The sequence below is a fragment of the Phacochoerus africanus genome, chromosome 16, assembly GCF_016906955.1.
Source record: "Phacochoerus africanus isolate WHEZ1 chromosome 16, ROS_Pafr_v1, whole genome shotgun sequence".
NCBI lineage: Eukaryota > Metazoa > Chordata > Mammalia > Artiodactyla > Suidae > Phacochoerus > Phacochoerus africanus.
This window is the reverse complement of record NC_062559.1, coordinates 7,435,228-7,462,794: the sequence shown is the minus strand read 5'-3', so window position 1 is coordinate 7,462,794 and position 27,567 is coordinate 7,435,228. Positions and strand designations below refer to the sequence as shown.

Below are 27,567 nucleotides of genomic sequence, written 5' to 3'. Positions count from 1 at the left end.
TGAACTACACTGCCTGTGAGAATACAGGAACTTGAATTTGGCTTCTTGGTGTCTTTTCTCAGGGAAGAGGGGAGGCTGTCACCTGAAGATGTTGACTCTCCTGCTACTTCTCCTGGGACTAGGTATGGCCTTCTCTGGCGGGAAAGTCTGGGGTCAATGCTGATGCTGTGGAGAGGAGTAGAGGGTCTGAGGCCATCAGTCAGAGGATGGGGGAATTGTTGAATTAAAGGATGCTGACACAGGAACAGCTGGAAAAATAGGGGGAAAAAACAAAGGAGGTAGTGCTGTAGGGTTCTTTGGGAGCCAAGGAAATATTGGAGCGAATAGTAAAAGACTTTCCTGCCTGGGGACAAACTTGTCTGCCCTCATGGGTTTCTCTGTCTCTCTGAAACTAGGCTCTGGATTCGGTGTTCTCCTCTCTCAAAACCCAAGCAGAGACATCTGCCAACGCGGGACCTCTGTGACGATCCAGTGTCAGGTCGATAGCGAGTTCACCTACATGTACTGGTACCGTCAGCTTCTAGGACAAAGCTTGACACTGATGGCAGCTGTGAGTCGGGACTCCGAGGCCACTTATGAGAGTGGATTTACCAAGCAAAAGTTTCCCATTAGCCGCCCAAACCTGATGTTCTCAATTCTGACCGTGAGCAACGTGAGCTCTGAAGACAGCAGCTCCTACTTCTGCAGCGCTGGAGACACAGTGCTGGGCACAGATCAAAGGTCTCAACAAGAATGCCAGCTCCCTGCTATGTGCCTCCCCTCTAGGTGGGCCCGAGAAGCCTGAGAGGCAGGCTGGAGGGAGGAAACCACAGCTCTCGGGCAGATGCAGCTGCTTGTGTGCAGGTGGAGAGGAATGGGTGTGAGAAGTAAGCTGGGGATGGGGAGAAATTCTATAGGACCAGCTGCAGGGCCGTATCCACAGACAGGAAGGATGGCTACTGGAAGCTGAGAACAAAACTCCTTCCAGAGGAGTGTTTAGAAATAGTAACAACCAGATACAGTTTGTCTCCAGGTGACAGCAGTACTCTGAGTATTTTATCTCAAGCTATCTTCAGCCTGATCTCCATCAGTATAATTCAGAAAGCCTTAGTTATCTTGTTATCATATGGGTCCATGACGCTGATGGCATGATGCTGATTGTTCTTGCTGAGTAGAAATTCAGAAGCCCTCTAGATGCCTCAGTATGACACATACATACCAATCCAATGAAAAATCTGCAACCAGAAACTAACGCAGTATTGTAAATCGGCTCTCCTTCAATTAAAAAAACAAAAACAAAACAGCCCTACAAAAATTCCAAGGTCAGCCACCTTGGTGAGCTTCTCAGCAGTCCAGAGGTATGGAACATGTTAGAATCGCCTCTCCAAAGGGCGAGACATGCTGCTGCATCTTAAGTCATCCACCATGAAGAAAGAGGGATGATGCTTTATGGAACTCTGGATTCTGGAATTAACGCACACTACCGCTCTTCAGGTCCAGTTTTGTCACAGAACAAGGCTCGCATGAAAGCTGCTCAGCTGCCTGGGCCATGGACCAAGCAGGCTCAGTTGCTCTTGAAGAGGCCATTGCTAATAGGGACCTCCTGTGGAGTCCATGGCAGTCCCCAGCAAGAGATTCACAAGGCAGATGCAAAGAGTTTTGGTGTAATGCCATACTCTCTGCTACCTGCCAATGACTGTTCTTAGTTTGAAAAGCCCCTTTTGGGAATTCCTATTGTGGCGCAGCAGAAATGAATCTGACTAGTATCCATGAGGATAAAGGTTCGATCCCTGGCCTCACTCAGTGGGTTAAACAAATGGGTGTTGCCGTGAGCTGTGGTATATGTCACAGATATGGCTCAGATCCTGCATTGCTGAGGCTGTGGCATAGGCCAGCATCTGTAGCTCCGATTTGACCCCTAGCCTGGGAATTTACATATGCCGCAGGTGCAGCCCAAAAAGGCAACAAGAAAAGAAAAAAGAAAAAGACAAGTCCCCTTTTACGAAATGCCTTATCACGGCATTCGTAACTGGATGCTCTCTGATCTGCAAAACTGTCAAGTTGGACTCAGCCAGAGTATTCTCTTATCAAGAGGAAAATGTGTGATTTAGTCCAGATTCAAGCACAGCAGGAAGAAGGTACAGTTTGATTTCAAGAGTAAGACCCAGTTTCACGGCACACACTCCTATTCCACTTCCACTTCCACCTTATCCTCAATCCACACTCAAGATTTCATGAATTCCCTACTTTCAGGTGAAAAAATCATGGGCGTGTTTTCTGGGTAGGGTTGCACTTTATTCCGGAATGATCATCATAGTTTAACACAAATTTGCTGCTTCTTTTATATATATATATATATATATATATATATATATATATATATATATATATATATACACACACACATATATATATATAATGATTTTTATTTTTTCCATTATAGCTGGTTTACAGTGTTCTGTCAATTTTTCACTGTACAGCAGGTGACCCAGTTACACATACATGTATACATTCTTTTTTCTCACCTTATCATGCTCCATCATCAGTGACCAAACATAGTTCCCAGTGCTATACAGCAGGATCTCATTGTTAATCCATTCCAAAGGCAATAATTTGCATCTATTAACCCCAAGCTCCTCAACCACCCCATCCCTCCCCCTCCCCCTTGGCAACCAAAAGTCTATTCTCCAAGTCCATGATTTTCTCCTCTGTGGAAAGGTTTCATTGTGCTGTGTATTAGATTCCAGATATAAGTGATATCATATGGTATTTGTCTTTCTCTTTCTGACTTGCTTCACTCAGTAGAGAGTTCCATTCATGTTGCTGCAAATGGCATTCTTTTGCTCTTTTTATGGCTGAGTAGTATTCCATTGTGTATATATACACCACATCTTCCTAATCCAATCATCTGTCGATGGACATTTGGGTTGTTCCCATGTCTTGGCTATTGTGAATAGAGCTCCAATGAACATGCAGGTGCATGTGTCTCTTTTAAGTAGAGTTTTGTCTGGATATATGCCCAAGAGTGGGATTGCGGGGTCATATGGAAGTTCTATGTATAGATTCTAAGGTATCTCCAAACTGTTCTCCATAGTGGCTGTACTAGCTTACATTCCCATTGTGCAGGAGGGTTCCCTTTTCTCCACAGCCCCTCCAGCATTTATATGTGACTTGATGGTGGCCATTCTGACTGGTGTGAGGTGGTACCTCATAGTAGTTTTTATTTGCGTGTCTCTAATAATAAGCGATGTTGAGCATTTTTTCATGTGCTTGTTGGCCAAGTGTACTTCTGAAAGGCAGTGGTGAAGGAAAATCTTCACCTGGGCCAGAACTTCAGTCTGTAAATCTAGAGGCCTATGTTTTATAGGTAAAATGGCCTGAAGTATAGATCAAGCTTGTGTTCAACTTCCTTTCCCAGTTTCATCTAGACTCTAGCTATTCATTCATATTTTCCCTCTTCTTTGCTTCTCTGTGCTGTGTTAGGGGTAATTCCTTTATACACTCTGTCCAGCTTGCTAATTCACACCTCAGCTCCAATAAGCCGTATCACCTTTCAACTGACTTTTGGTTTTTTTTTTGGGGGGGGGCACTCTGGCGACATATGGAAGTTCCCAGGCTAGGGGTCAAATCAGAGCTACAGGTACCAGCCTATACAGCATCCACAGCAATGCAGGATGCGGCCGCATCTGCAACATGCACCACAGGTCACCGCAACGCTGGATTCTTAACCCACTGTGGCGAGGCCAGGGATCAAACTTGCATCCTCATGGATACTAGTTGGATTGTTTCCATTGTGCCACAACAAGAACTCCTCAATTGACTTTTTTTTTTTGTCTTTTTTGTCCTTTTAGGGCCACACCAAGGCATATGGAGGTCCAAAGGCTAGGGGTCTAATCGGAGCTAAAGCTGCCAGCCTATGCTGGAGTCACAGCAACACCAGATCTGAGCCGTGTTCTGCGACCTACACCACAGCTCATGGCAATGCCAGATCCCACTGAGTGAGGTTGAGTACAGTTGACTTGTAACGTTGTATTAGTTTCAAGTAAACAGCAAAATAATTCAGATATATATAATCAGATATATGTATATGAGTATATATGAATCATATATATGTGAATAGATATATGAATAGATACACACACACACACACACACAGACATACACACACTTCCCCATTCTCTTTTTCCATGTAGATTATTACAGAATATCAGGTAGATTTCCCTGTGCTATACAGTAGGGCCTTGTTAGTCATCTATTTTATTTTATTTATTTATTTATTTTGTCTTTTGTCTTTTTTAGGGCCACACCTGTGGCATATGGAGGTTCCCAGGCTAGGGGTCTAATCGGAGCTGTTGCTGCTGGCCTACACCACAGCCACAGCAATGCCAGATCCTTAACCCAAGGAGGGAGGCCAGGGATCGAACCTGCAACCTCATGGTTCCCAGTCGGATTCGTTTCTGCTGCGCCACGACGGGAACTCCAGTCATCTGTTTTATATACCATCATGTGCGTATGTTATTCCCATCCTCCCAATTTTATCCCTTCCACCATGGTTTCCCCTACAGTAACCAAAAATTTTATTTTATTTTTTTGTTGTTGTCTTTTTAGGGCTGCGCCCATGGCATATAGAGGTTCCCAGGCTTAGGGCTGAATCAGAGCTGTAGCCGCTGGCCTACACCACAGCCACAGTAACGCCAGATTCCAGCCGTGTCTGTGATCTACACCACAGCTCATGGCAATGCTGGGTCCTCAACCCACTGAGCGAGGGCCAGGGATCAAACCCGTGTCCTCATGGATCCTACTCAGATTCATTTCTGCTGAGCCATGATGGGAACTCCCAAAGGTTTGATTTTGAAATCTGTGTGTGTTTCTGTTTTATAAATAAGTTCTTTTGTATTATTTTTTATTAGATTCCACATATAAGTGATATCATCTGATATTTGTATACCTTACTCCCTTGACCCAATAGTATTTCACAAATATTATTTCGTGTCAAAAATTATACTTTACATTAACTTATGAGACTATTTCAATGTATTGATGGCCATCCTTTAAAGATCAGTTTCTATAATAAAAATTGATAGCAAGGTAAATATTCACATGCTAGGCGACAGGGTCATTTCATTTAAAAATCAGTGGTTGTATGTGTCAATTTATTTCCATTAGAGATTCAGCAAGGAATGATAAATGCCCTCTGTAACCCCTTCAGAGGGCTGGCATCTTCTTTATTCAGGTCTCAACTCAAATACCATCTCCCCAGTGAGAGCTTTCTTGACCTTCTTACCTAACATGGCACTTGTGGACGCAGCCACTAGTCACTCACATCTATTATCACTTTATCCTATTTTAATAACACCTAATCACCATAGTCTGATATGAACGATTTATTCTTGACAATATGGGGATTGGGGCATTAACCCTCTGCACAGTCAAAAATCCATGTGTAAATTTATCCGTGGCCCTCTGTATCCATCTATGCATGCAACCAACCCCAGATAGTGGATATTTATTGAAAAAAAAAATCTGTGTATAAATAGACTGGTTCAGTTCAAACTCCCTGTTGTTCAAGGGTCAGCTTATATACTGTATACACTCTCTCTATGTGTGTGTGTATATATATATATATATGTTATTTTTTCCACTACATTTATTAAACTTACAGATTAAATTTACTGTCTGACTCTCACAGCTATACCTCCTTACAAGTGTGTGGACACCCACACAAATATACATAAACGCCATGAAATCCAAGACCTTTGGATCCTCTTCATTGCTCTCTCCATGCAGCTTAGAAAAACTGCAGGAACAGGAATTCCCTTCGTGGCTCGGCGGTTAATGAACCCGACTGGTGTCCATGAGGATGCGGGTTCTATCCATGGCCTGGCTCAGTGGGTTAAGGATCTGTTGTTGCCGTGAACTACAGTGTAGGTTGCAGATGTGGCTTGGATCTGGTGTTGCTGTGGCTGTGGCGTAGGCCAGCAGCTGCAGCTCTGATTTGCCCCCTAGCCTGGGAACCTCCATGTGCAGCACATGTGGCCAAGAAAGAAAGAAAGAAAGAAAGAAGGAAGGAAGGAAGGAAAGAAGGAAGGAAGGAAGGAAGGAAGGAAAGGAAGGAAAGGAAGGAAGGAAGGAAGGAAAGAAAAAAGAAAAAAGAAAGAAAGAAAAGGAGGAAACGAGATCATGACAATGAGGCCGTTAGGGTGGGCTTTAGTCCAAACTGTCTGTGCCTTATTGAAGGGATTGGGACACACAAGGAGAGACACCAGGGTTGTGCCCACGAGGAAAAGCCACATGAAGATACAGTGAGAAGAAAGCCATCTGCTAGCCAAGGAGAGAGGCCTCAGGAGAAACCAAGCCTGTTGACACTGTTGACAAGAACAATCAATACACAATCTGCAACAGGAATAAAAACAAGTTTTACCTGAGCCAAACTGAGGACTATAGCCTGTATCTTGTCTGAACAAAGAACATGACACAAGTGAGGGGTACATTCCTTCAAAGTTTAAAAAAAAAAAACAACCCAAAACAGATGAGCACGTACACAGAGTCGGGATGGCTTTGGCACCTGGGAAGGGAGTCTTCATCGAAGGAGTCCAAGTTTACGTCCCAGGAAGGGAGGTATTTAATCTTTATTTTTAACATGGACATTCTTTACTGCTGGTTGATGTGCCCTTTTCTTTAATAATTAGAGCAGATGTCCAATGTATGTTAGGCCACAAATGGGCTGTTTAAGTTAGCATAAAATTCAAGTTAACTCATGTATAAGCCAGAATGACTTCCCTATACCTTAATATGTGAAAATTTCTTTTATCAACATGTTCGTGGACTTCTACCTCCCAGAACGGTGAGAAACATCGTGGACTTCTACCTTCCAGAATGGTGAGAAAATAGATTTCTGTTATTTTTTAATTTTTTTGTTTTTTGGTCTTTTTAGGGCTACACACGCTGCATATGGAGGTTCCCAGGCTAGGGGTCCACTCGGAGCTGTAGCTGATGGCCTACAGCACAGCCACAGCAACACAGGATCCGAGCCTCGTCTGCGACCTACACCACAGCTCATGGCAATGCCAGATCCTTAACCCATTAGGGGAGGCCAGGGATCGAACCCGCAGCCTCATGGTTACTAGTCTGGTTTGTTAATCTCTGAGCCACAACGGGAACTCTGATTTCTGTTGTTTAAGACACCTGGACTGCAGTATTTTGTTATGGCAGCCCTAGCAAACTAATACATTGAGTACATAAATATGATGCAAAAGAATATTTAGAAACATTCGCCAAAGCAATTCAGACTTTCCTGGAGGAAAACTCTACAAAAGCCTTTGAATTTACATGTTGGAAGCCCATTAAAATATGAACCAGGAGTTTCGTGGTGGCCTAACAGGTAAGGATTTGGGGATTCTGCATTTTCACACCGTGGCTCATGTTCGATTCCTAGCTCCGGAACTTTTGCTGGCCACGGGCGAGGCCAAAAGAATAAAAGAAATGAACTAGGGAGTTCCCACTGTGGTGCAGTGGGTTAAGGATCCAGCATTGCTGCAGATGTGGAATAGGTCACAGGTCTGGCTCAGATTGGATCCCTGGTCTGGGACCTTCCATATACCGTGGGTATGGCTGAAAAAGATTAAAAAAAGAAGAAGAAGAAGAAGAAAGAAATGAACTAGATTGTTCTAACGGGGAAGGGAACTCAGGCTTTCACCTTTCTATTTAAGTAGAATGGTGGCCCCAAAACATGTGCCTGTCCCTCTACTTCCCCTACCCCAGGCCAGGAAAGGGCACAGATATGATGGGTTCTAGAGAGGCAAGCTCAGAACCTGCTCAAACAAAGCGGCCCTGAACTTGGATGGTCCTCACATTGGAGCTGCATTGGTGCCTGTGTGGACTGAACCCTCAATTCCAAGCCTTGGGAGCCTTTGAAGATCCTCTTGGACAGGTCAGCCCACAGGATTGACTAGGTGGCTGCCTTCCAAATGGAGAACTCAGTCTAGAGTTTTTGAAAGCCAAATAAAGTGGAGGAAGCTCCGTTGACCCGGCTTATCACTGAACTTGGCTTGTGGGGCTCAATCTGGATCTAATGTGATTTAGAAAAATAATTACACATGCTGTTTATTGAACTCTAAGTATCATGGAGCAAGTCATGGCTGCTCCAGTAAGAACAGCCCACATGGGTATTCCTCCTGCACTCTTTACTGGCTTTCTTCTGCTTATTCTTCAGTAGAATCTGGAGTTACTTAATAAGCCCAGGGACAAGACAAGGAGTGGCTAAAATGTGAGCAGAGAGATCATTATGTTATAGAAACCAATCTTTTTTTTTTTTTGGCCTTTTTAGGGCTGCATCCTCGGCATATGGAAGTTCCCAGGCTACGGGTTGAATTGGAGCTGCAGCTGCCAGCCTACATCACAGCCACAGTAACACAGGATCCTAGCTGGGTTTGCAACCTACGCCACAGGTCACAGCAACACTGGATCCTTAACCCACTGAGCAAAGCCAGGGATCAAACCCATGTCCTCTTGGATACTAGTTGGGTTTGTTACCACTGAGACATGATGGGAACTTCTATATTATTTTTTTTTTTAATTTTTAATTTTGGGGGGACCATTTTATCTTTAGATAAAAAGTTTTAAGTTCTAGAAGTTTCCCCATTTACCCCTCTATATCAACCTGAAGAACAGATAAAATATGCAAATGGACTCCCCCCTGACCTCCCGCCGGGCATAAAATTGTGTGTCTTCCTTGCTTCAAGGTGGGGCACATGACGGGGGTGGTAGGAGGTGGGGGGAGCTACTCTGTGTAGCCAATGAGCCAATGACCAGTCTGTGCCTCTAGCCTCTGTCTCACCCTTCAGTTTTTCTAGATTACACAGATCACTCCTTCACCTTTCAGATTCAGTGATTTCCAGGCTGAGATAGTCAAGAAAATAGTTCTTATTGGATAAAGAGAAATTGAGCATTGGGAAAATATGTAGTACAGAAAAAACATAGTGGAGAGGGAAGGAACTGAGAGTTTGGAGGAAAGACAGCCGAGAACTTGACAATCTAGGTTAAGAATCAGGGGCGGGGCTTAAGGGGGAAGTGACGAAGAGCTGAGGAGAAACACCTGAGCTGAAGCAGGGAGACCTGGGACTCAATTAGAAGCTATTGATTTGGAATTTGGCAAAACTCTGCCTTCCAGACCAATGGGAGGTCAGAAAGACTCCACTATGTAGCAACCTGGTGGGAAATGAACTTATCGTTCATAGGAAAAAGTTCTGGCATCACTTATGGATTCCTTAACCAGGTGATCCTGGAACATACACATAACGTCTTAGCCTTAGATTTTTCTTCAGTAAAGAGGAAAAAAATGGTATCTGCTGCCCACCTCATGAGGCTGTGTGAGCATCAAAGAGGAGGAAGGGACGCCAAACGTTCTTCGGTGGAGAAGTCAGGCTGCCACGCTTAAATCCTCTCCCTACAACTCATAGGCTGTATGACCGTGATAAAGTTACTTCACCTCTCTAAAGCTCATCTTGTCATCTCTGAAATGGCCAATGCCCTGGGCAGCTGGGATAATAAGAGAAAAAAAGGTCCATGCAACATTTGGTGGAGTAAGCTCACAGAAACTCTTCACTATTGTCATAATTAAAAGGCAGTGGCTTCGGATGCTTAAGTGCTACATGTGAACCAGGAGAATGTCTTAGAGAAATAGACAAAGAAATCCAAAGTTCAGAGTGAAGAGTGCCAGGCACTGCATAGACTTATTCAAGTTGAATTTGGGCAAAGGTGGATCTGAATCCACCTTCCACATCTGAGCCTAGAGGATGAGCCAAGAGTTTCTACCCATCTCTCTCTTCTCTGCCTGCTAAGGTGATTCCTACTACTTTGATGAAACCTCTCACACTGTGCTGGGGTGTGATAGTTTATTCTAAGGAGGTGTGGAAAGCCTCAGGAGAAGGCTAGTCTTAAGGATTTAGACACTGAAAGCCTGAGAACATGGGGGTTCCCTTTTAGACAGGGTCAGAGCCACAAACACCAATCCAAACATTCTCTCCCTTTTCCTAAGATAATTTCCTACCTTCTACCAAGGCTCACCTCCCCATACCTGCCCAGGGCATGCTGGTATCTACAAGAAGTTTCCTTCTAATCCTCTAGGGCAGGACTTCCTATGAGGACCCCACAATAAGAGGACAAAATAAAATAGCATATTTGGTGATATTTCAGAAAAAGACCCTATTATGGAGGCTACACAACCTGGCTTAGCTCCCCGTGGCCACAGAGAGGTACGTCACCCGTGCCTTCGATCTGACCTTAGACGGGCCCAAGGCCATGGCAAGTTAGGGCTGGTGAGGCCAGGTGCCAGGTGGAAGATTAATTCAATCCTCTATTTCTGCCAGAAAGACAAGCATCCAGAGGGGTCAGGATGTAGTTTGTCCCCTGGCTTGATCCTTCAGCTGCCATCTGCAGCGATTCCCACACTTTTCAACAATTTGCCCAGTCTTCCTGTACCCTTGATGCCATTTATACATCTGTATTCTTGGGCAAGTCCGAACCTTTCCATAATCCTCAGTCTCATTTTTAAATGGAAATCATGGCGTTCTGCCCCCCACACGACAAAAATATGTACGAAAAGTTAAACTTGAAACTCAACATAAATGAAAACCAGCAGACTGCTGCAGTTTTGCGTGGGAAAACTCTTTAATCTACAGAGCTGTCAGGCACTGGAAGAACATAGCAGTGTTTCCACCTAGATATGAGCCCCTCAGGAATTAGAGGGTGTGCAGTGGGGAAAGGGGGGAGCTCTGAACAGTGGGTGTTCTGTCGTGGAGAAACTGGCTTCCAGTTGGGCAGACACTGGCCAGGAAGACACCCCATGGGTCTCCCTCCACCACGAGCCCTACCCTGCCTTTCCCCTGGTTCACTCTATTTCCACTTACTCCATCCCTCCAACCTACTTCTGCTCTTACCACTAGACTTCTGAGTTTTCTCACTTTGTTCATCTCCAGTATATCCACTCATTTTTACCTTTCTGAGAATTCACATTCCAAGTCTGCTTGTCATGGACCCTGAGCTCCGAGGAGCTGGGACGAAGTCTCTTCATAAGAAACCTCCTCCATCTGGCTCATATCATTAGACTCAGGCCCAGACACCAGTTCCATCTCTATATCCTTCTGGCCAGGCCGTACCTCAATACATTACAGGGCCGTGTCTTAATGGCCATAGCAGGTTGCAAATTGACATCCTTTCTGGGAAAATTCACTCTGCCCTGAGCCTAGAGAAAGAGTCCCACAGCATCAAAAATAGAAAATTCCAGAATTCCTCCCCCCCACACACTTCAACTTGGTTATTAACTGCCCAACACTCAACCTGTATTGTGTGCCAGTCTCTCTACCTACTGCTGATTCTCTGGTCAGGACCCAAATTCATCATGGTTCAAACTTTTTCTATTATCCAAGGTGGGTGTGTATTTCTAGCTCGGGCTGTCAGCTCCTAGGTGGGGACAATTTTCATCACTCGTAGTGCCGTTTCCTAGGGTGACCGTGAGGCAGTTGGAGGAGAGCCCACCACGTAGGCGTTAAGACCAGTGTCTTGATAGTGAGGACGAGGAGGAATGTGCTATTGGTCTTCCAGATGCAGCAGATCAACCCCTACTTCACCTTTGGCCCCTCCTCCTGCCAAAAGCTCCCCTTCACAAGCCTGAGTAGGAAGCAGAGCCAGCTGCAAACCCCCAAGAAACTGCCTCTGCCATTGCATCACCTTTGGATGTTGGGATCCTGGTTCCCCAAGGCTTTGTATTTGACCTTCCTACCCAGGGCTGTAGACTTGAGAAGTGTCTCATGCTCACAGGTATGGCATCATGAGGATGCATCTCCTTTCATGGGACTCCAGGGCACTGAGCAGCCAAGTGCCCAGATGTCAGCCCCTCCTTAAAGTCAGCTGAGTCAGTCTCCTTGAGGTCAGAGGGTTCCTAGGGGCGCAGGTCATTCTCCTTCCTCCTGACCCTCATCTCAGCTTAAGAAGATCCAGCTGCGAAACGAGACGTCTTGGCATCCCCTGTTTTCCTCATCCCAGAATCCTCCTGGGAATCAGCTAGTCTTCCTCCCTGTCCTCAGAAGGTAAGTCTCCTTATCACCGGTAGTCATGAATCCACAGAGTGGCCAAACATAGCAGACCTGATGCAAGACCCCGGAAAGGGAAAGCTGCAGGTGTGTTTGTACTGGCAGGAGTGGTGACCCTCCGCCCTCCACTCGAGAAGTATAAAGGCTCTCCATCACCCACTCGCCCACACATCTGCCACCATGAATCCACTGCTGATCCTTGCTTGCATTGGAGCTGCGGGTGAGTCCCAGGCATGGCTTCAGGCCCCACTCGCCCTGTCCTGTCAGAGATCCATGCTCCACCGTTCCTGCTGCCTCTCCAATCCTACCTGTGCTTGGAAAGGCTATCTTCCTGCTCTGGGGTTCTCTGAGCCTTACTTCTCTCACCTTCTGCCCAACTCCATCCACTTCAGGGCTTTGTTGTGAGAGACCCAGAAGGGAGACCAGGTGGAGATGGTCTGTGAACTGAGACAGGACCTGAGGCTGGGCTGGCTCTAGGATAGCTCCACTCTAGCTGTCCATAGCCAGGGAGGCACCTGGGGGGACTGAAAGATGACTCACGCCAGAGTCCTGTTGATTGTCCAGGGGTGTGCATTGAATTGTTAAGCTTCCCAGGTGATTTCAAGATGCCCAGGTATACAGCCTTCGTGGCAAATCACTCTTCTATTGGCCAATAACAATAACACCTTTATCCTGCATGATGGGACCCTGGCCTCCCGGTGCAAATTTGAGCTATGGGAGAAGCTGGCTACAGCCAGGGCTACGCCACCAGGAGATTTTCCTGCTTAGGCCAACCCATCTTGACAAGCTGGGGCTGTAATTGCAGTGGGGAGGGAGGAGCGTTCAGTGGGTGAGAGGACTGCGCTCAGACCCTACCACATTGAGAGCACTGGGGGGTGGATACATTTCCAGTCCTTGCCCTCGTGCCCCCACCAGAAATCTGGTCCTGCAGTCCCCAGCTCTGTGCCCTGCAGGCACACAGAGTGACTGGGGAGATTTACCTCCTCCGAGAAAGCTGCGGATGCTCCCTGGTATCCCTGGGCTTGTTCCAGAATCCTAATTAACTCCGGGCTCCCCACCCCCCACCCACCTGCTGAATTGGCTTCTCCCTTCCCATCTCCACTCCAGTTGCTTTCCCCACGGATGACGATGACAAGATCGTCGGGGGCTACACGTGTGCACAGAATTCCGTTCCCTACCAGGTATCCCTGAACTCTGGCTACCACTTCTGCGGCGGGTCCCTCATCAGTGACCAGTGGGTGGTGTCCGCCGCTCACTGCTACAAGAGGTAAGTGCTGGGCCCCCGACTGTAAAGCCCACCTCCTGGGACCCTCACAGAGAGCTGGGGTTGGTCCAGGGATTTGCTGAGGCTGGGTATGATGATAGGGAAGAGAAGCAGCTATGGGAAGGGAAATCACAGGATAGGAAGCGTCTCACGCCCTAGATCCAGAGATCAAGCAGTGAGAGCTGCAAGTCATAAAAGCAAGGAGGGGCTGTTTTGGGGGTGGGAACCCCCAGTGGGAAAAGCAGCCAAGGACCTCACACAGTTAACTTTTGCCAGCTGGTTACACTTTGAAACCACCTAAGTTATGTTCAGACTTTACGGCTGCTTAGTTCCCATTTAATTCAATTTTTAGGAAGAGGGTCTGAATATTGGTGAGTTTTTAATACTCTTGCCTCTGGCAAATCCACTCTCCGGGCAGAGCTGAGAATCACTGCTTGAGACCAAGGGTTCTCAAGAACCTGTGCACCCGGAACAACCTGGAGAGCCTGTGAAAACACAGATTGCTGGGTCCTGCCCCCAGAGTGTCTGATGCCGTACGTCTGGGGTGGGGACTGAGCATCTGGATTGCTAACAAGGTCCCGGGTGATGCTGATGCTCGAGGGTCTGGGGGCCACACTCGAGAAGCACGAGGCTGGATCATAGAGGAGGATGGCCCTTAACAGAATAAGGCAGGAGGGATAAAAGTCACTGTGGGTAGGTCACGAGGTTACAGAGGATGGGGAAGTTTGTGCCCCTGGTGCAGAATGCAGGGGGGGGGGGCTTTGGGAAGAAAGGTGGCTGGAGAGGCAGATGGAAGAGCATCCCCAAGTGGATGCCTTCAGGGAGAAGGTGGCATGGGGACGTGGACAAAAGGCCTTCCCTGTGCTTCCCCTGCCCCACTAGCCGCATCCAGGTGAGGCTGGGAGAGAACAACATTGACGTCCTGGAGGGCGGCGAGCAGTTCATCGATGCGGCCAAGAGCATCCGCCACCCCAAGTACAACAGCTGGACCCTGGACAATGACATCTTGCTGATCAAGCTCTCCTCACCTGCGGTCCTCAATTCCCGGGTGTCCACCTTAGCCCTGCCCAGCGCCTGTGCACCTGCGGGCACCCTGTGCCTCATCTCTGGCTGGGGCAACACCCTGAGCTCCGGCGGTGAGTAGGACCCTCCCAACTCCATCGCTATTGCCCCTGAGCTCAGACCCCTTTGCTTTCAGTCTGCAAATTCATGCCAAGTGTCTACCACATGCAGGGATCTGTGCTGGGTGCCAGAGAGGTGGCAAAAGGTCGGGGAGTTGATCCCCAGAAGCAAGACAGGACAGATGTAGCCCTTGCTATGATCACCTCTAGGGAGGGGTCTGCAGTGAGCTTTCTGGGAGCTCACGGAGAGCTGGGGCTGGTCCAGGGGTCTGCTGAGGTTGGGTATGATGATGGGGAAGAGAAGAAGCTACGGGTGATGGAAGGTCCCTTGTTCCTTACTGGGGGGGGGGGGCGCAGGTGGAGGAAGGTGGCCTCTTCCAGCCACCTTCAGGGTTCGGCACTGACTAACCATCCCCCATCCGGGCCGGACTCACGTGTTACCTTTCCTGGATCTCTGCCTGCTCCTCAAAGTCAACTACCCGGAGCTGCTGCAGTGCCTGGACGCCCCGCTGCTGAGCCAGGCCGAGTGTGAAGCCTCGTACCCTGGAGAAATCACCAGTAACATGGTCTGCGCCGGCTTCCTCGAGGGAGGCAAGGATTCCTGCCAGGTGACTCACCCCTGCCGCCATGCCAAGACCCCTGCCCCGACATGCAGCCTCCCCTGGGAGCAGGATTTGAAAGCCCAGGGCCGTGGGGCTGGTAGAGGAGAAAACCTGGCCGTGGTCCTGCGGAGAAAGGAGGGAGGCGAGTGTGTGGCATCTCATCACGGGGACAAGGATGCAGAGGCACAGAGCTGACGGGAACGGGGTCTGCTGAGGCTCAGAACGCATGTGGCTCTAGTCCCCCTTTGCTCTCTCTTTATAAAGCTCATCCCACCTCTTCCTCCTCAGGGTGACTCTGGCGGCCCCGTGGCCTGCAATGGGCAGCTCCAGGGCATCGTCTCCTGGGGCTATGGCTGCGCCCAGAAAAACAGGCCTGGAGTCTACACCAAGGTCTGCAACTACGTGGACTGGATCCAGCAGACCATCGCTGCCAACAGCTAGAACCCCCGCCCTCTGCCATCATCATGCTAGTAAACCGACTGTCCCCGCCGTCCCGTCTGTGCCTGTTTCCTCCTCCTCTGGCCCTCCCTCACTTCAGGAGACCCCCCTCCACCCACCCATTCTGAGGTCAGGGCTCTCTTCTCCTTACAGGGGAGCGGAGTGCTGCACCTCTCAAGCGATGTTCAAGCTACATGCACCCTGGTGTAGCAGCATGTAAAGAGATGGAATCCAGAAGATAATAAGCAGGGAACAAGCGGGCTATTTTCTAGGAGTAAATGCATTTCACAGAGGCCGCCTTGGCCTCAGTGCCTCCTGGTCTTGAGTGCAGTGCTGAGGTGTGCCCCATAGGGCACTGTCTACAGCACCCACTACCTCCTCTCACTGGTACCCGTGCCTAGAGAAGCACCTTAGCCTAGTGAGTCCCTTCCACGCCCCCAGCTTGAGCTCCGTCCCGGCAGCAGGCAGCAGGCCCCACAGACTCCACTTTCCCAACCACCTCATGTGTCTGTGGAGCGGTCCCTGGGTCTCCACCCCTCTGGCTCCTCTGTCCTCTGTTCCTCCCATGTGATGGTCCTGACATGCACAAGCCGTATCGGGTACTTGAGGAGCCCGGAATTTAAGTGCGGAAGCCTGGGTGCTGGTTCCAGCCCTGCCTCTTCATCCTTTGCCACTTAGGGGACCCATTTATCCTCTTCAGTTGTCAGTTTCATCTGGGGGAATTAGGAGACAATTTGGGGGTTAACTGGAGTCTGTTAACGTGCTTAAAGGTTTCGAAAATTACCCATAGATGTTTTTGGCATATCGCCTCCCTACATCCCAACACACTCCTTGAGAAAAGCACACATGTAACCCGCCGTGCCCTGGGCCCTAGCCACATTCTTCTTGCCCCCTCAAGTGGCCGCGCTGAGAGTGCAGCGGTTTAGGTGGGTCTAAAAAAATAAGGAAAGGCTGCCCTCTGCTGTCCAAGAGGTTGAATGACTCTACTTGGCACAAGGTCTGTACTTATTTTAGCAAAGGGGCGCGAGCCGGGATGGGGATGAGGGATTGGAGGGGGATACAGCTTCAGCGGCTCTTGGGCTACTGTCAGTGTGACAGAGAGACAAAGCTGGAAAACTTCCCATCAGGATTAAAAGTAGCTATGCAACCAAGACAGGGTGGTGTTATTCTTTGTAAGGCCAGTTGAGAAGAATCCCCCAGCTAGTTGGTCAAAAAGAAAACTCTTCAGGAGTTCCCATTGTGGCGTAGCGAAACGAATCCGACTTGGACCATGAGGTTGCACGTTCGATCCCTGGCCTTGCTCGGTGGGTTAAGGATCTGGAGTTGCTGTGAGCTGTGATGTAGTTCGCAGACGCGGTTGAATCTGGCATTGCTGTGGCTGGCGCGTAGGCAGGCACCTGTAGCCCCAGTTGGACCCCTAGCCTGGGACCCACCATATGCTTGGAGTGCAGCCTTAAAAACAAAAAGCAAAAAAACAAAACCCCTCTTCTTTAGTGAGTAAATTACTGACAGGCGAAAAAGGGTGACTAAGACAGGAAAATATACGGAACTAGATCAAAGTCAGCTGCTGCTTTGATGAAAATGTACCTCCTTGTGCAAAGGGAAGAAAGACAGGGGCTTGCCAACTTCTGACTGGTAAAAGCAATCCTTGACCTTTTATTCAGGCTATAGTAGAGTATTGTGGGATGTCCTTATTCCTGAGATAAAAACACAGTCTCTCCTTTTTCCCTAAATTCTAAGAGCTGAGCCTTTGCAGCCAGCCCATGTCACCGCTAGATGGCACTTTACTGTTCTTCCTTCTGACAGCTGCCCTTTTGGGGCAAGGGACCAGCAGTGGGTCCCAGGCCTGGTGCACAAGTGGAAAGATTCAGGGTAATTTTGTGCTTAAGTGTTTATTTAAATGCTAACTAACAAACCAATCCTAAAGATTCTGAACTCAAAATATCCTGGGGACTGCTCAGAAATGTGTGTTTTCCACAAGCCTCCTAGGTAATTGGAGATTTAATTGACGCCCCTAGGTCAGTTTCTTCTATAAACTGATCGTCTCTGAAAAAAAGAGTTTGTGAATAAAACAAGTATTTTTTTTTTCAGTAGCAGATTTCAAAATATTCCTTAAAGCAGTATTTTGTTGTTTTTCTTTAAATTTTTATTAAGGCTTATTTTAAATAGCTAATATGGCTATATGGCTCAAAAATGAAAACAACACAATAAAGTTGACACAGAGAAATGTTCATTTTACTTACACTCTTTTTCCATCTGCTCTGCTCATTCTTAACAAGTGATAACTTTTATGCATACATCTCTTTTGTAAATTTCCAGCGTTTCTTTATCAGCATCAAGCAAACTAAAACATAATTCTTATCTTCCCCCTTTGTTAGACAAACAGAGCCTACAGGAACGTTATTCTACAGCTTGCTTTTAGCCAGTTAGCAATATATCTTAAAAAGCCTTCCACAAAGACGTGAAACATCTTCATTTGTGTTTAGTGTTGAATAATATTCTGTTTCATGAATGTATCACAATACACTTATCAATACCTATTCCAAATAATGCCAATATTTTATATATACTCTTTTTCATTGTATGCAAGAATAATCACAGGTTAAATTCCATAGGTGGGATTTCTGGATAAAAAAGTAAGTGCATTCAGGAGTTCCTGTCGTGGTGCAGCGGAAACGAATCTGACTGGGAACCATGAGGTTGTGGGTTCGATCACTGGCCTTGCTCAGTGGGTTAAGGAGCTGTGGTGTAGGTCACAGACACGTCTTAGATATGGTGTTGCAGCGGCTGTGGTGTAGGCCAGCAGCTACAGATCCCATTAGACCCCAGCCCGGGAACCTTCATATGCCACAGGTGTGGCTCTCAAAAGACAAAAAAAAACTGCATTTGTAATTTTTATAGACATTTCCAAATTGCTCCCATTAAGAGTTGTATTATTTTGCATACCTAGCAGCAATCAATGTGTAAAATGCACATTTGACCAGAAGCTAGCCAATGGAATGATCTTCCATAATTCAATTTTGTCAATCGAACTGATGAAAAGTGACATTTCAGTGCAATTTTACAGGGCATTTATCGTTGCAAGATTTTTTTTCATATGGTTAAGCACTATTTGGATTTTTTTTTTCTTACCTCTGTTTTTTGCCATTTTTATTGGGCTGCTGGATTATTTTCTTATTGCTTTCTAGGAGTTTATCATAACAAGGAGATCATCTCTGATGGTGAGAATCACTGATGTTTCCCCCTTATTGCCACTTACCTTTTTTTTTTTTTTCCTTTTCGCCATTTCTTGGGCCGCTCCCATGGCATATGGAGGTTCCCAGGCTAGGGGTCCAATCGGAGCTGTAGCCCCCAGCCTATACCAGAGCCACAGCAACGCGGGATCCAAGCCACGTCTGCAACCTACACCACAGCTCACAGCAACACTGGATCCTTAACCCACTGAGCAAGGCCAGGGACCGAACCCGCAACCTCATGGTTCCTAGTCGGATTCATTAACCACTGCGCCGCGACGGGAACTCCTGCCACTTATCTTTTGATTCCACATTTATTTTCCTATTTAAGCGTCTCATCATTCTGTAGGCAAGTTTGTCTTTTTTTTTTTTCTCCTAGATGTTAGGTCATAGTTTGAAAAGTAACAAAAGGAAGTGCCATCTAGTGAAATGGGAGCTGGGCTACTCAACTGGAGGTTCAATTTCAAGGTCGTCTTGTGCCGGGAAAACAAAATATCTACCGAAAACTTAACGTGTTTCTACACTTGAGGAAGAAGCGGGAGAAGACCTTGACCGTGATCACGTGGCCGTCGTGCGATTGCATTTGCAAGTTCCTGAGACTGGATTCATCTAGCTCTCCAGATCTGTGTCCCCCAGCTCTGCACCGAACTCTGCTGCCTGAGGTCCAGCTGATGGCATATGTGGTCCGCCTTCATCTCACACCTGGTGAGAAGTACAGCTCTCAGCTGTCACCTTATTACCACTAGGAAGGCCATGCCTCCACGTGGCCCATGGTCAGTGCTCCTCCAGGCCACCTTGGAAGTTCAGAGGGGGGCCAAAGAGACAGTCTAGGTACCGAGGGATTTCATTCTCGGATGGAAGGTGTGGCCTCTGAGTGACCGGCCCCGGGGCGGGCCTGGGGTAGGAGGGGCTGCTAGTGTGAAGGCATCTTGCAGAGCTGCGGATGCTGGGGAAACTGGGCCATGATGCAGAGACACACAGCTCTGGGGAGCTCAGAAATTCCCAGAGAAAGAGCGTGGCACAAGGAGGGAGCCCCACCACCTCGCACAGGGCTGGTGATGTCACCACCTCACCCTCCAGCACCCCCAAAGGAGCAGCTGCTCTGGTGGTTTCTCACAGACCCCAACTCTGAGGGGCGGACCTGTGGGAGGGGCCGTTTTTGTATAAAGCTGTAATGCTGTGGGGACTGGGGGGGCCACGGTGATTCAATCCTACGGAGAATCTTTACAAAAACCTTTCTGCCTGTCTCAATGCCCACTGTCCCTCCACCCTTCTCCCGCCTCACAGGCCCAAGAGGGGCTTGGGTTAGCACGCTTCTGTCTCACCCCATCCACGTGGCAAGCCAATGGCAGTGCACAGGCCCAGATCAGAGCTGAGGCTTCCAGGCAGAAAAGCCAGATGAAAGAAGATGCCTCTGTGGCTTCATGGGTGAAGGATTCCGAGAGACCCTTTACTCCAACCCCACTGCAGCCCCCAGCCAGGACAAGGTCAGTGGGAAGGTACATGGGAGGTGACTGTTCTATAAAGGAAGAAGCCAGCGCTATCCCAGTCCTCCACGGCCACTCACAGGCCTCTTAGACCCACCCCCCCAGGCCCACATCCCACTGATGGACCCTCCAAAGGAATCATAAAAGGGGTACAGGGCCCTCTGGGTGGACTCTGGTCATGCTCCAAGGCCCCAAGTGTCAAAAGTCAGCAATACTCTCCTGTGCAGTGTCTATAAAGCCACCAGACACCAGCTGACGTGCCCTCCGCTCTGAGCACCTCACAGCTGTTTGTCTCCTTTGTGTCACTGTGCAAACACTGAAGTCTTCTTTGGAGGAGGCACCAGGCTCACGGTTGTGGGTAAGACGTGGTGCAGGCCTTTCCTGACCCCTCGTAGGGGAAGGCGGGTTCCCAGGGCACTTTTTAGGGTGGCTGTATTCTGATGTGCTATGACTATAACTTCGGCCCAGGGACCAAGCTGACGGTTGTAGGTAAGGCCAACGTCTCCAGGGTGGGTACCACGAGGGAGGACTCTATCCTGTCGAATGTGGGGGAAAACGGATGACCCAGGCCCCAGGTCCTGGGGCCCCAGACCAGCCCTGGAAGGGTAGATGGGGTGTTTGAAGGGGGCTGCTGTCTCTGCGAGGGAAGGGAGCCACGAACACCCGCAACCTCTCCCTGAATCCCGACGGCCAAGGGTGGGTTTTGAAGTGAATCTGGGAGGCTGTGCTTTGCAGACACCTACTTTTTCGGGGAGGGAAGCCGGCTCACTGTCGTAGGTAAGCCAGTCAAAGCTGGAGGGCTGGGAACCTCTAAGGAGAGGCAGGGTCCATCTATCTCAGGTGCCTAGGGCAAAGCATGTTTTTATCAGAAAGATCTGAATTCTTGTTTTCCCCGTTCCCCAGTGGACTCTGGGGCCACTCCGCAGTGGACTCTCTTTGGTCCAGGCAGGCAAAGGGGACTACCCCTGTCTCAAGGAGCTAAGACTTGGGCACTGGTGGAGGTGGAGAGCCTCCATCCCCAATAATTTCATGGACTGGCTGTGCCAAGCCTGGCTTCCCCTACCCGGAGGCAGGTAGTATCCGCTAGAAAGGGGTCACCTTGTCCATCTCCCCTCTCCTTGGAGGGTGACTGTCACAGCCAAGGTAGATGCCAGAGCCTCTGGCCTTGGATCTGTCAGTCCTGCTAACTTCTCCCTCATGCAGAAAGGAGATGGACACAGGAGAGGAGGGTGTGGGGAGTCACGTGGGACCAAATTGGTCCTCTGACCACAGCATCAACCCCTCTGCCTTTGAAGACTTAAAATTTTGCTAAGGAAAGGGATAGGAGGGCTGCAGATAGACTTGGGGAGGAAACCATGGGAGGTGGCAGGTGCAGTTTCCCTCCCAGGCTTTAGTGTTGTGTGACCAATGAAAAGCTCATTTTCGGCAGTGGAACAAAGCTTTCTGTCTTGGGTAAGTGACGGTCTTCCCTGGGGATGGTACGTGGTGGACGCTGGAGTATCCCTTTGAGAAGGCAGGGGTCGAGAACACAGCAGAGAAGGGGCTCAGAGAGTGTGGGTGGCCAGAGAAGGTGCTAGAACCCCGAGTGGCTCTGAAGGGAAGCTAGCTTCTGGAAAGAAGGGCCCCACACCAGCCACCCTGGGGTGTTGCACTGTGGAGCAACCAGGCTCAGCATTTTGGAGATGGGACTCGAGTCTCTGTCCTAGGTGAGGCACAGGACCTGGAGGCAGGGCCATTGTCCCTGGACCGCCCTCCTTCTCTCCTCCTGGTCCTGGTGGAGGAGTGTTGAGGAAAATCCCTGATCCCTGTGGGGCTTCCGGGGAGCTGAATCTGCCACCGCTGTCGATGGCCCTCCATTCGCTTCTCTGTTTATCCTCCCTGAGTCTTCAGCGCATAATCCGCCTCCTCACTCTTTGGTGGGCTCCTCCTTCTGCTTATGTACATGGATCTGCCCTCTTCTCCTTCCACTCTTTCCCCAGAGTGTGCTGAGGCTGTTTCCCAGTGGACCCGCTTTGGTCCAGACAGGCAAAGAGGGGGCCACCCCACCTCAAGGAGCTAAGACGTGGGTGCTGGCGGAGGCCTCTGGGGGTTTTGCCACAGCTGTCTGCAGCCGTGTTCCTATAATTCGCCCCTCCACTTCGGGCTGGGCACCAGGCTCACGGCGACAGGTAAAGGGCCGCTCCCGACAAGGGTGGCCACGTCCTGGGAGGGGAGTGGGGTGTAAAGACGGGTCAGAACCTCCCCTGCCAGGGCATCACCCGCTCACTCCGCTGTGTTTGAGGAGGCTCCTCGGCAGAGGGCTCCGAGCGGGGCTTGGTCTCCAGGCTGTGCTTTCTTGCTCTTCTCACTGTTCTCCAGAAATCCTCTCATCTCTACTGTTTTAGCAGGTGTGCTGTTTAATTTATTTTCCCTTTCTTATCAGATCTCCATCCCCCCAGCCCCCATTCCAACCCCAGTCCTGCTCTATTGGCCCTGCTTTGGTGAATAGCTCTGTCTCTGTGAAAATCCTTCCCGATGCCTACCTCTGGCTCAGACCACTGCCCTGGTCTTTTTGTCTTCCTTCTCTATTGCGACTAGTGTTCCAGGTCTCTGTGTGTCTTCCCCAGCTGGTTTGAGGGCTCAGGAGGCAGTGGGGGCCGCAGCTTGATGAGATTGAGGTGGCTTGAAGGGGGCTTCTGAGCCAGCCCTAAGGGCAGAGGTCATGGCATCCTGCGTGCTGTGGCGGGGGGGTGGGGGTTCTCTGGGGGCACTGGGCTTGGGGTGCGGGTGGTGGTCAGAGGTGACAGGTCTGAATGAGCTGTTACAGGTGGAAACTTCCACCATCTCGGCAACTGACAAGCTAGAAAAAGAATAAATAGATCGGAGGTCCCATCTTCTGGAACCTCAGGATCTACACTGAGATAATAGAGGCAGGGGCCCTTCAGGAAAACCCTAACACACCATGACGACCCTGCAGACAAAACAGGCAGGCGAGGAGCAGGGCATGGACCAGATGGGTCTGGGCTGGACTCAGCCCCAGAGGGCCTACCAGACTGGCTGTCTGGGGCAGGCTGTGTCCTGCAGATGGGAGCATGTGCCAGGGATCACCATGGCCACTGGAAGGGACACAGCACTGGGATTCAAAATGCCTGGCTTCTGGGGAAGGAGAGGTTCCTGCAATTTGCAAAGAGACCTCAACTGTCCCAGGGCCACAGATTGGTGTAAAATAGAGATAACCCTGCCAGTCTCTGGAGGTCCTGAATGTGTAAGGGACTAAATTATGTGAAAATCCTTGATAAAGGACCCCTCTCGCGGTAGCCACCCTTTTCATGCCACTGTTACCACCCCTGTGCCGTGGTTTGTCTTTTTCCAAACCTATGTCTCAATTTTCCCCATGAGAAATCTTGTCCAAACTTAGATCACGTGGCGACATCTGGGTTTGCCACATTTCTGATCCACAAACTCATTCCCATAGCCGGAACAGAGCCAAAGGGAGGGCACACTACATTCTAGCAACAAGGAGGCTGCTTGAAAGGTGGACGCGCTTGTTTGTTTGTTTGTTTGTTTGTGCCATCCCTCCATGTCTTCACCTGAGAGCCAGCCTTCCAACAATTCCAGAAATTCTCTCTCTCTGCCAGGCATGTCAAAGGGCCTGGGACTTTATGAAATGATCCCTACCATAAACTGACCCTTGGACTCTGAGATTTGTTTATTCCTACTGCTGTTATGAATATCAAGTGTGGCTAGAACTAGGATTCCAAAGCAGGTGGGGAAGTTTGCTCAGCACTGGGAAGAAGAGAGGGTTCAACCCAGAAAAGTTTCTTTCATGGGATTCTAGCTATCCCGGCAAGCGACAACACAGCCTGAGTGCCTGTGAGGAGACTGTGTGAACTTTGGAAAGGGTAACAGCAAGAGGCACCTGGGCTCCTGAAAACAGGTTACACATGAAAAACAAAACAAAAGTGAGCTGGGTATCGTAGAGAAAAAAGAACTGTATCAGATGCAATAGAAAGGTCTCTCTTCTACGCAAGCATGGTGACTTCTTTTTTAAAAAATTCTATAATGGTTTTTATTTTTTCCATTGTAGCTGGTTTACAGTCTTCTGTCAATTTTCTACTGTAGAGCAAGGTGACCCAGTTACACATACACATATACATTCCTTTTTCTCACATTATCTTGTTCCATCCTAAGAGACCAGGTATAGTTCCCAGTGCTATGCAGCAGGATCTCAATGCTTATCCATTCCAAAGGCAATAGTTTGCATCTATTAACCCCAAATTCCATTCCATCAAAGTGGCATAAAGACTTAAATGTAAGACAAGACACCATCAAACTCCCAGAAGAGAACATAGGCAAAACCTTCTCTGACATCAACCTTATGAATGTTTTCTCAGGTCAGTCTCCCAAAGCAACAGAAATAAAAGCACAAATAAACCAATGGGAACTATTCAAATGGACAAGCTTTTACATGACAAAGGAAACCATTAAAAAAAATGAAAAGACAACTTACCGAAGGGGAGAAAATAGTTTCAAAATATGCAACTGACAAGGGCATGGCTACGTCTAATAGATATGTGCTAGCACTCCAAGAAACACCTACACCTTGCAAAACAGGACAATAATAATTAGGAAAAGGCAATATGGTTGCCAAGATCATGGTGCTAGGAGGAATTTTCAGTCTGCCTCGAATTCCAGGCTCATCCAAATCTACTATGGCTTCTAAGTCGGAAAAATTAGATAGGCACCAAAGAAGGCTTTGAACTAGGGAAAAAAATACAGACAGATGCATGTATTTAATAGAGAATCCCACAAGGCCCCAAGTAGAAGATACTGCAAAAAGTCAAAAATATCAGGAAATAATAACACATGAGGAAGATGTAGGCAGCAGCCAGCATGTGCACCCAAGGGGTGACCTAGAAAAGGGGGCTAAGTCGAGAGAGGAAAACAACAGAGAATAGGGATTGTGACCCCTAAAAACAGTTTCTATTACTATATAATGTTATTTCATGATGACTGGGTAACCTCCTTCCCTGTCCTCTCCACACACACACACACACACACACACACACACACACAGCCATAACACACCTCCCAGCCCTCAGAGCAGCCCTGGCCCCAACCCCCCTTCCTTGCAGAGGACCTGCAGCAGGTGAGACCACCCAAGGTGGCCGTGTTTGAACCATCGGAGGCGGAGATCTCCCGGACCCAGAAGGCCACCCTCGTGTGCCTGGCCACAGGCTTCTACCCCGACCACGTGGAGCTGAGCTGGTGGGTGAACGGGAAGCAGGTCCAGAGCGGGGTCAGCACGGACCTTCAGCCCCACAGGGAGGACTCCAGCCGCAATGACTCCAGCTACTGTCTGAGCAGCCGGCTGAGGGTCACCGCCGCCTTCTGGCGCAACCCCCGCAACCACTTCCGCTGCCAAGTCCAGTTCTACGGGCTCACGGAGGAGGACGAGTGGGAGTACAACTGGACCAAGCCCATCACCCAGAACATCAGTGCGGAGGCCTGGGGCAAAGCCGGTGAGCAGCGGGGCCTGGGCGGCTTCTGCACAGAGGGCGTCAGAGCAGAGGAAGGGAGAGACCCAGGGAGAGGGCCGGACTGTCTAGATCCGGACCAAAGGGGTGGGGCGGGAAGGCCAGAGGCAGCACGAGGGTGGACGGGGCACATGGGGCTCGTTCCTCCCCCAGGTGCTCGGTGCAACTCAGCTGTGCTGCTGGGTCCCTTCACTGCCCACCTGCACAGCTCAGGTCTGAGTGCTGGCCCTCATCCTCTTCAGGGCTGCCCTGAGTCATGAATTCCAAGGATGCTCTGGGCACAGGGGCACATGGGCACAAGAGAAGGAAGGCAGTGCTAGGACTGACCTGAGGCTGCTCTGAGCCTGGGCTGACTGTAAGGCTGGCTTAGATTTGGGAGATGGGGAGGGCATTTTGTTCTGCTTAGTTTTTAAGCACCACAACCCCCCATACATTTATTATCACATAGTTCTGATGGGTCAGGAAACTGGGAAGAGTTTATTTTATTTTGGTGTTCTTTGATGTTTTTTTAAGGCTGCCTCCATGGCATATGGAGGTTCCCAGGCTAGGGGTTCAATTGGAGCTGTAGCCGAAGGGGTACTCCACAGTGCCAGTGATGTGGGATCTGAGCCATGTCTTCGACCTACACCACAGCTCAGAGCAACACCAGATCCTTAACTCAATGAGTGAGGGCAGGGATCGAACCCGCAACCCCATGGATGCTAGTTGGGTTTGTTAACTGCTGAGCCACGATGGGAACTTTAATTTGGGCAGAGTTAAGCCGGGTCCTCTCCCTCAAGAGGTTGCAGTCAGGTGTCAGGCAAAGCTGGGGTCTAATCTGAAGGCTCAACTGGGAAAGGAGCCACACCCAAGCTCACAGAGGTGCTGGCAAGATTTAGCAGCTGGCCTGCTGAAGGACTGAGGAAGGCTGGCTTTGCCATCGGTCTGCTCTAGAAGACGGAGTCTCTCACCCGTTTCCCTCCTCTGTTTTCTTTCAGACTGTGGCTTCAGCTCGGGTAAGTGTTCCTCTCCTGCTTTCTGTCCATCTCCCATGACCTTGGCTCTGGAAGCAGAGACTGAAGAACCCACGGACCATGCTGGGGAGCAGGGGAGGGGTGCAAAAATCCCAGGGCAACATGCTCAGTGGGACCCACCCGCTTCCCCTTCCTGCCCCCAGCGTCCTATCAGCAAGGGGTCCTGTCTGCCACCCTCCTCTATGAGATCCTGCTGGGGAAGGCCACCCTGTACGCTGTGCTGGTCAGCGCCCTGGTGCTGATGGCCACGGTAAGGAGGAGGGCAGGAGGGGGCAGGCAGGGTGGAGGCGACCCTTGAAACAGAGCAACTCAGACCCAGGAGCATGTGGACCCCAGCAGGGGCTCAGAGTGAAGAGGGGGGTCACCCATCTGCCTCACAAGGCACGGCGTGCCTCTGGGAAGGACCACGGCAGGGCCACGTGGGGAAGGAGAACCGGGCTCCCTGAAAGCCCCATGTTGTTGGGAAGAGCCCTGCCCTTTGCTACTGGTCTCATCAGGGGGCCATTCGACTCCTCTCAGTCCCCACCACTCCTGGCTAGTGGCCGTCTCCCAAACCGTCTCTCTTCCAGGTCAAGAGAAAGGGTGCCTGAAGCCGGCTCTGACGTGGAGCCAGGAGCTTCCAGCCTGGTGTGGGCCTGGTGTGACTCTCCTCTCTCCATTCCTCCCAGTGCTTCTGAGGAGCTGCTCTCATCTCTCTCCTCATCCTCGGCTCTCCCCCATGGGCAGGCACCCCTGCCCACTCCTGACTGCCATCTCCCTAGCCCAGGGGGGACCCCAGCCTGCCTGAGCTGACCCAACCAATAAAAACAGCCTCTTCTGCCCGAA

At 49.4% G+C, this 27,567-nt stretch overlaps 1 protein-coding gene and 2 gene segments (V, D, J or C); all 3 read left to right on the top strand.

Annotated features, from left to right (window-relative positions):
* LOC125117459 (T cell receptor beta constant 2-like) overlaps nt 1-27,567 on the top strand; it is a 51,411-nt gene that overhangs the window by 4,412 nt on the left and 19,432 nt on the right.
* Nucleotides 1-27,567, top strand: LOC125117475 (T cell receptor beta constant 1-like). The segment is given in 7 exon segments: nt 1-122; nt 396-700; nt 20,639-20,702; nt 25,328-25,714; nt 26,707-26,724; nt 26,886-26,992; nt 27,312-27,567. Coding segments are annotated over 7 exon segments (936 nt in total).
* Nucleotides 12,241-15,549, top strand: LOC125117461 (anionic trypsin). The gene is made up of 5 exons (XM_047763361.1): nt 12,241-12,288; nt 13,176-13,335; nt 14,215-14,468; nt 14,925-15,061; nt 15,344-15,549. The coding sequence occupies exons 1-5, from the start codon at nt 12,249-12,251 to the stop codon at nt 15,494-15,496; spliced, it is 744 nt and encodes a 247-aa protein (XP_047619317.1). The 5' UTR covers nt 12,241-12,248; the 3' UTR covers nt 15,497-15,549.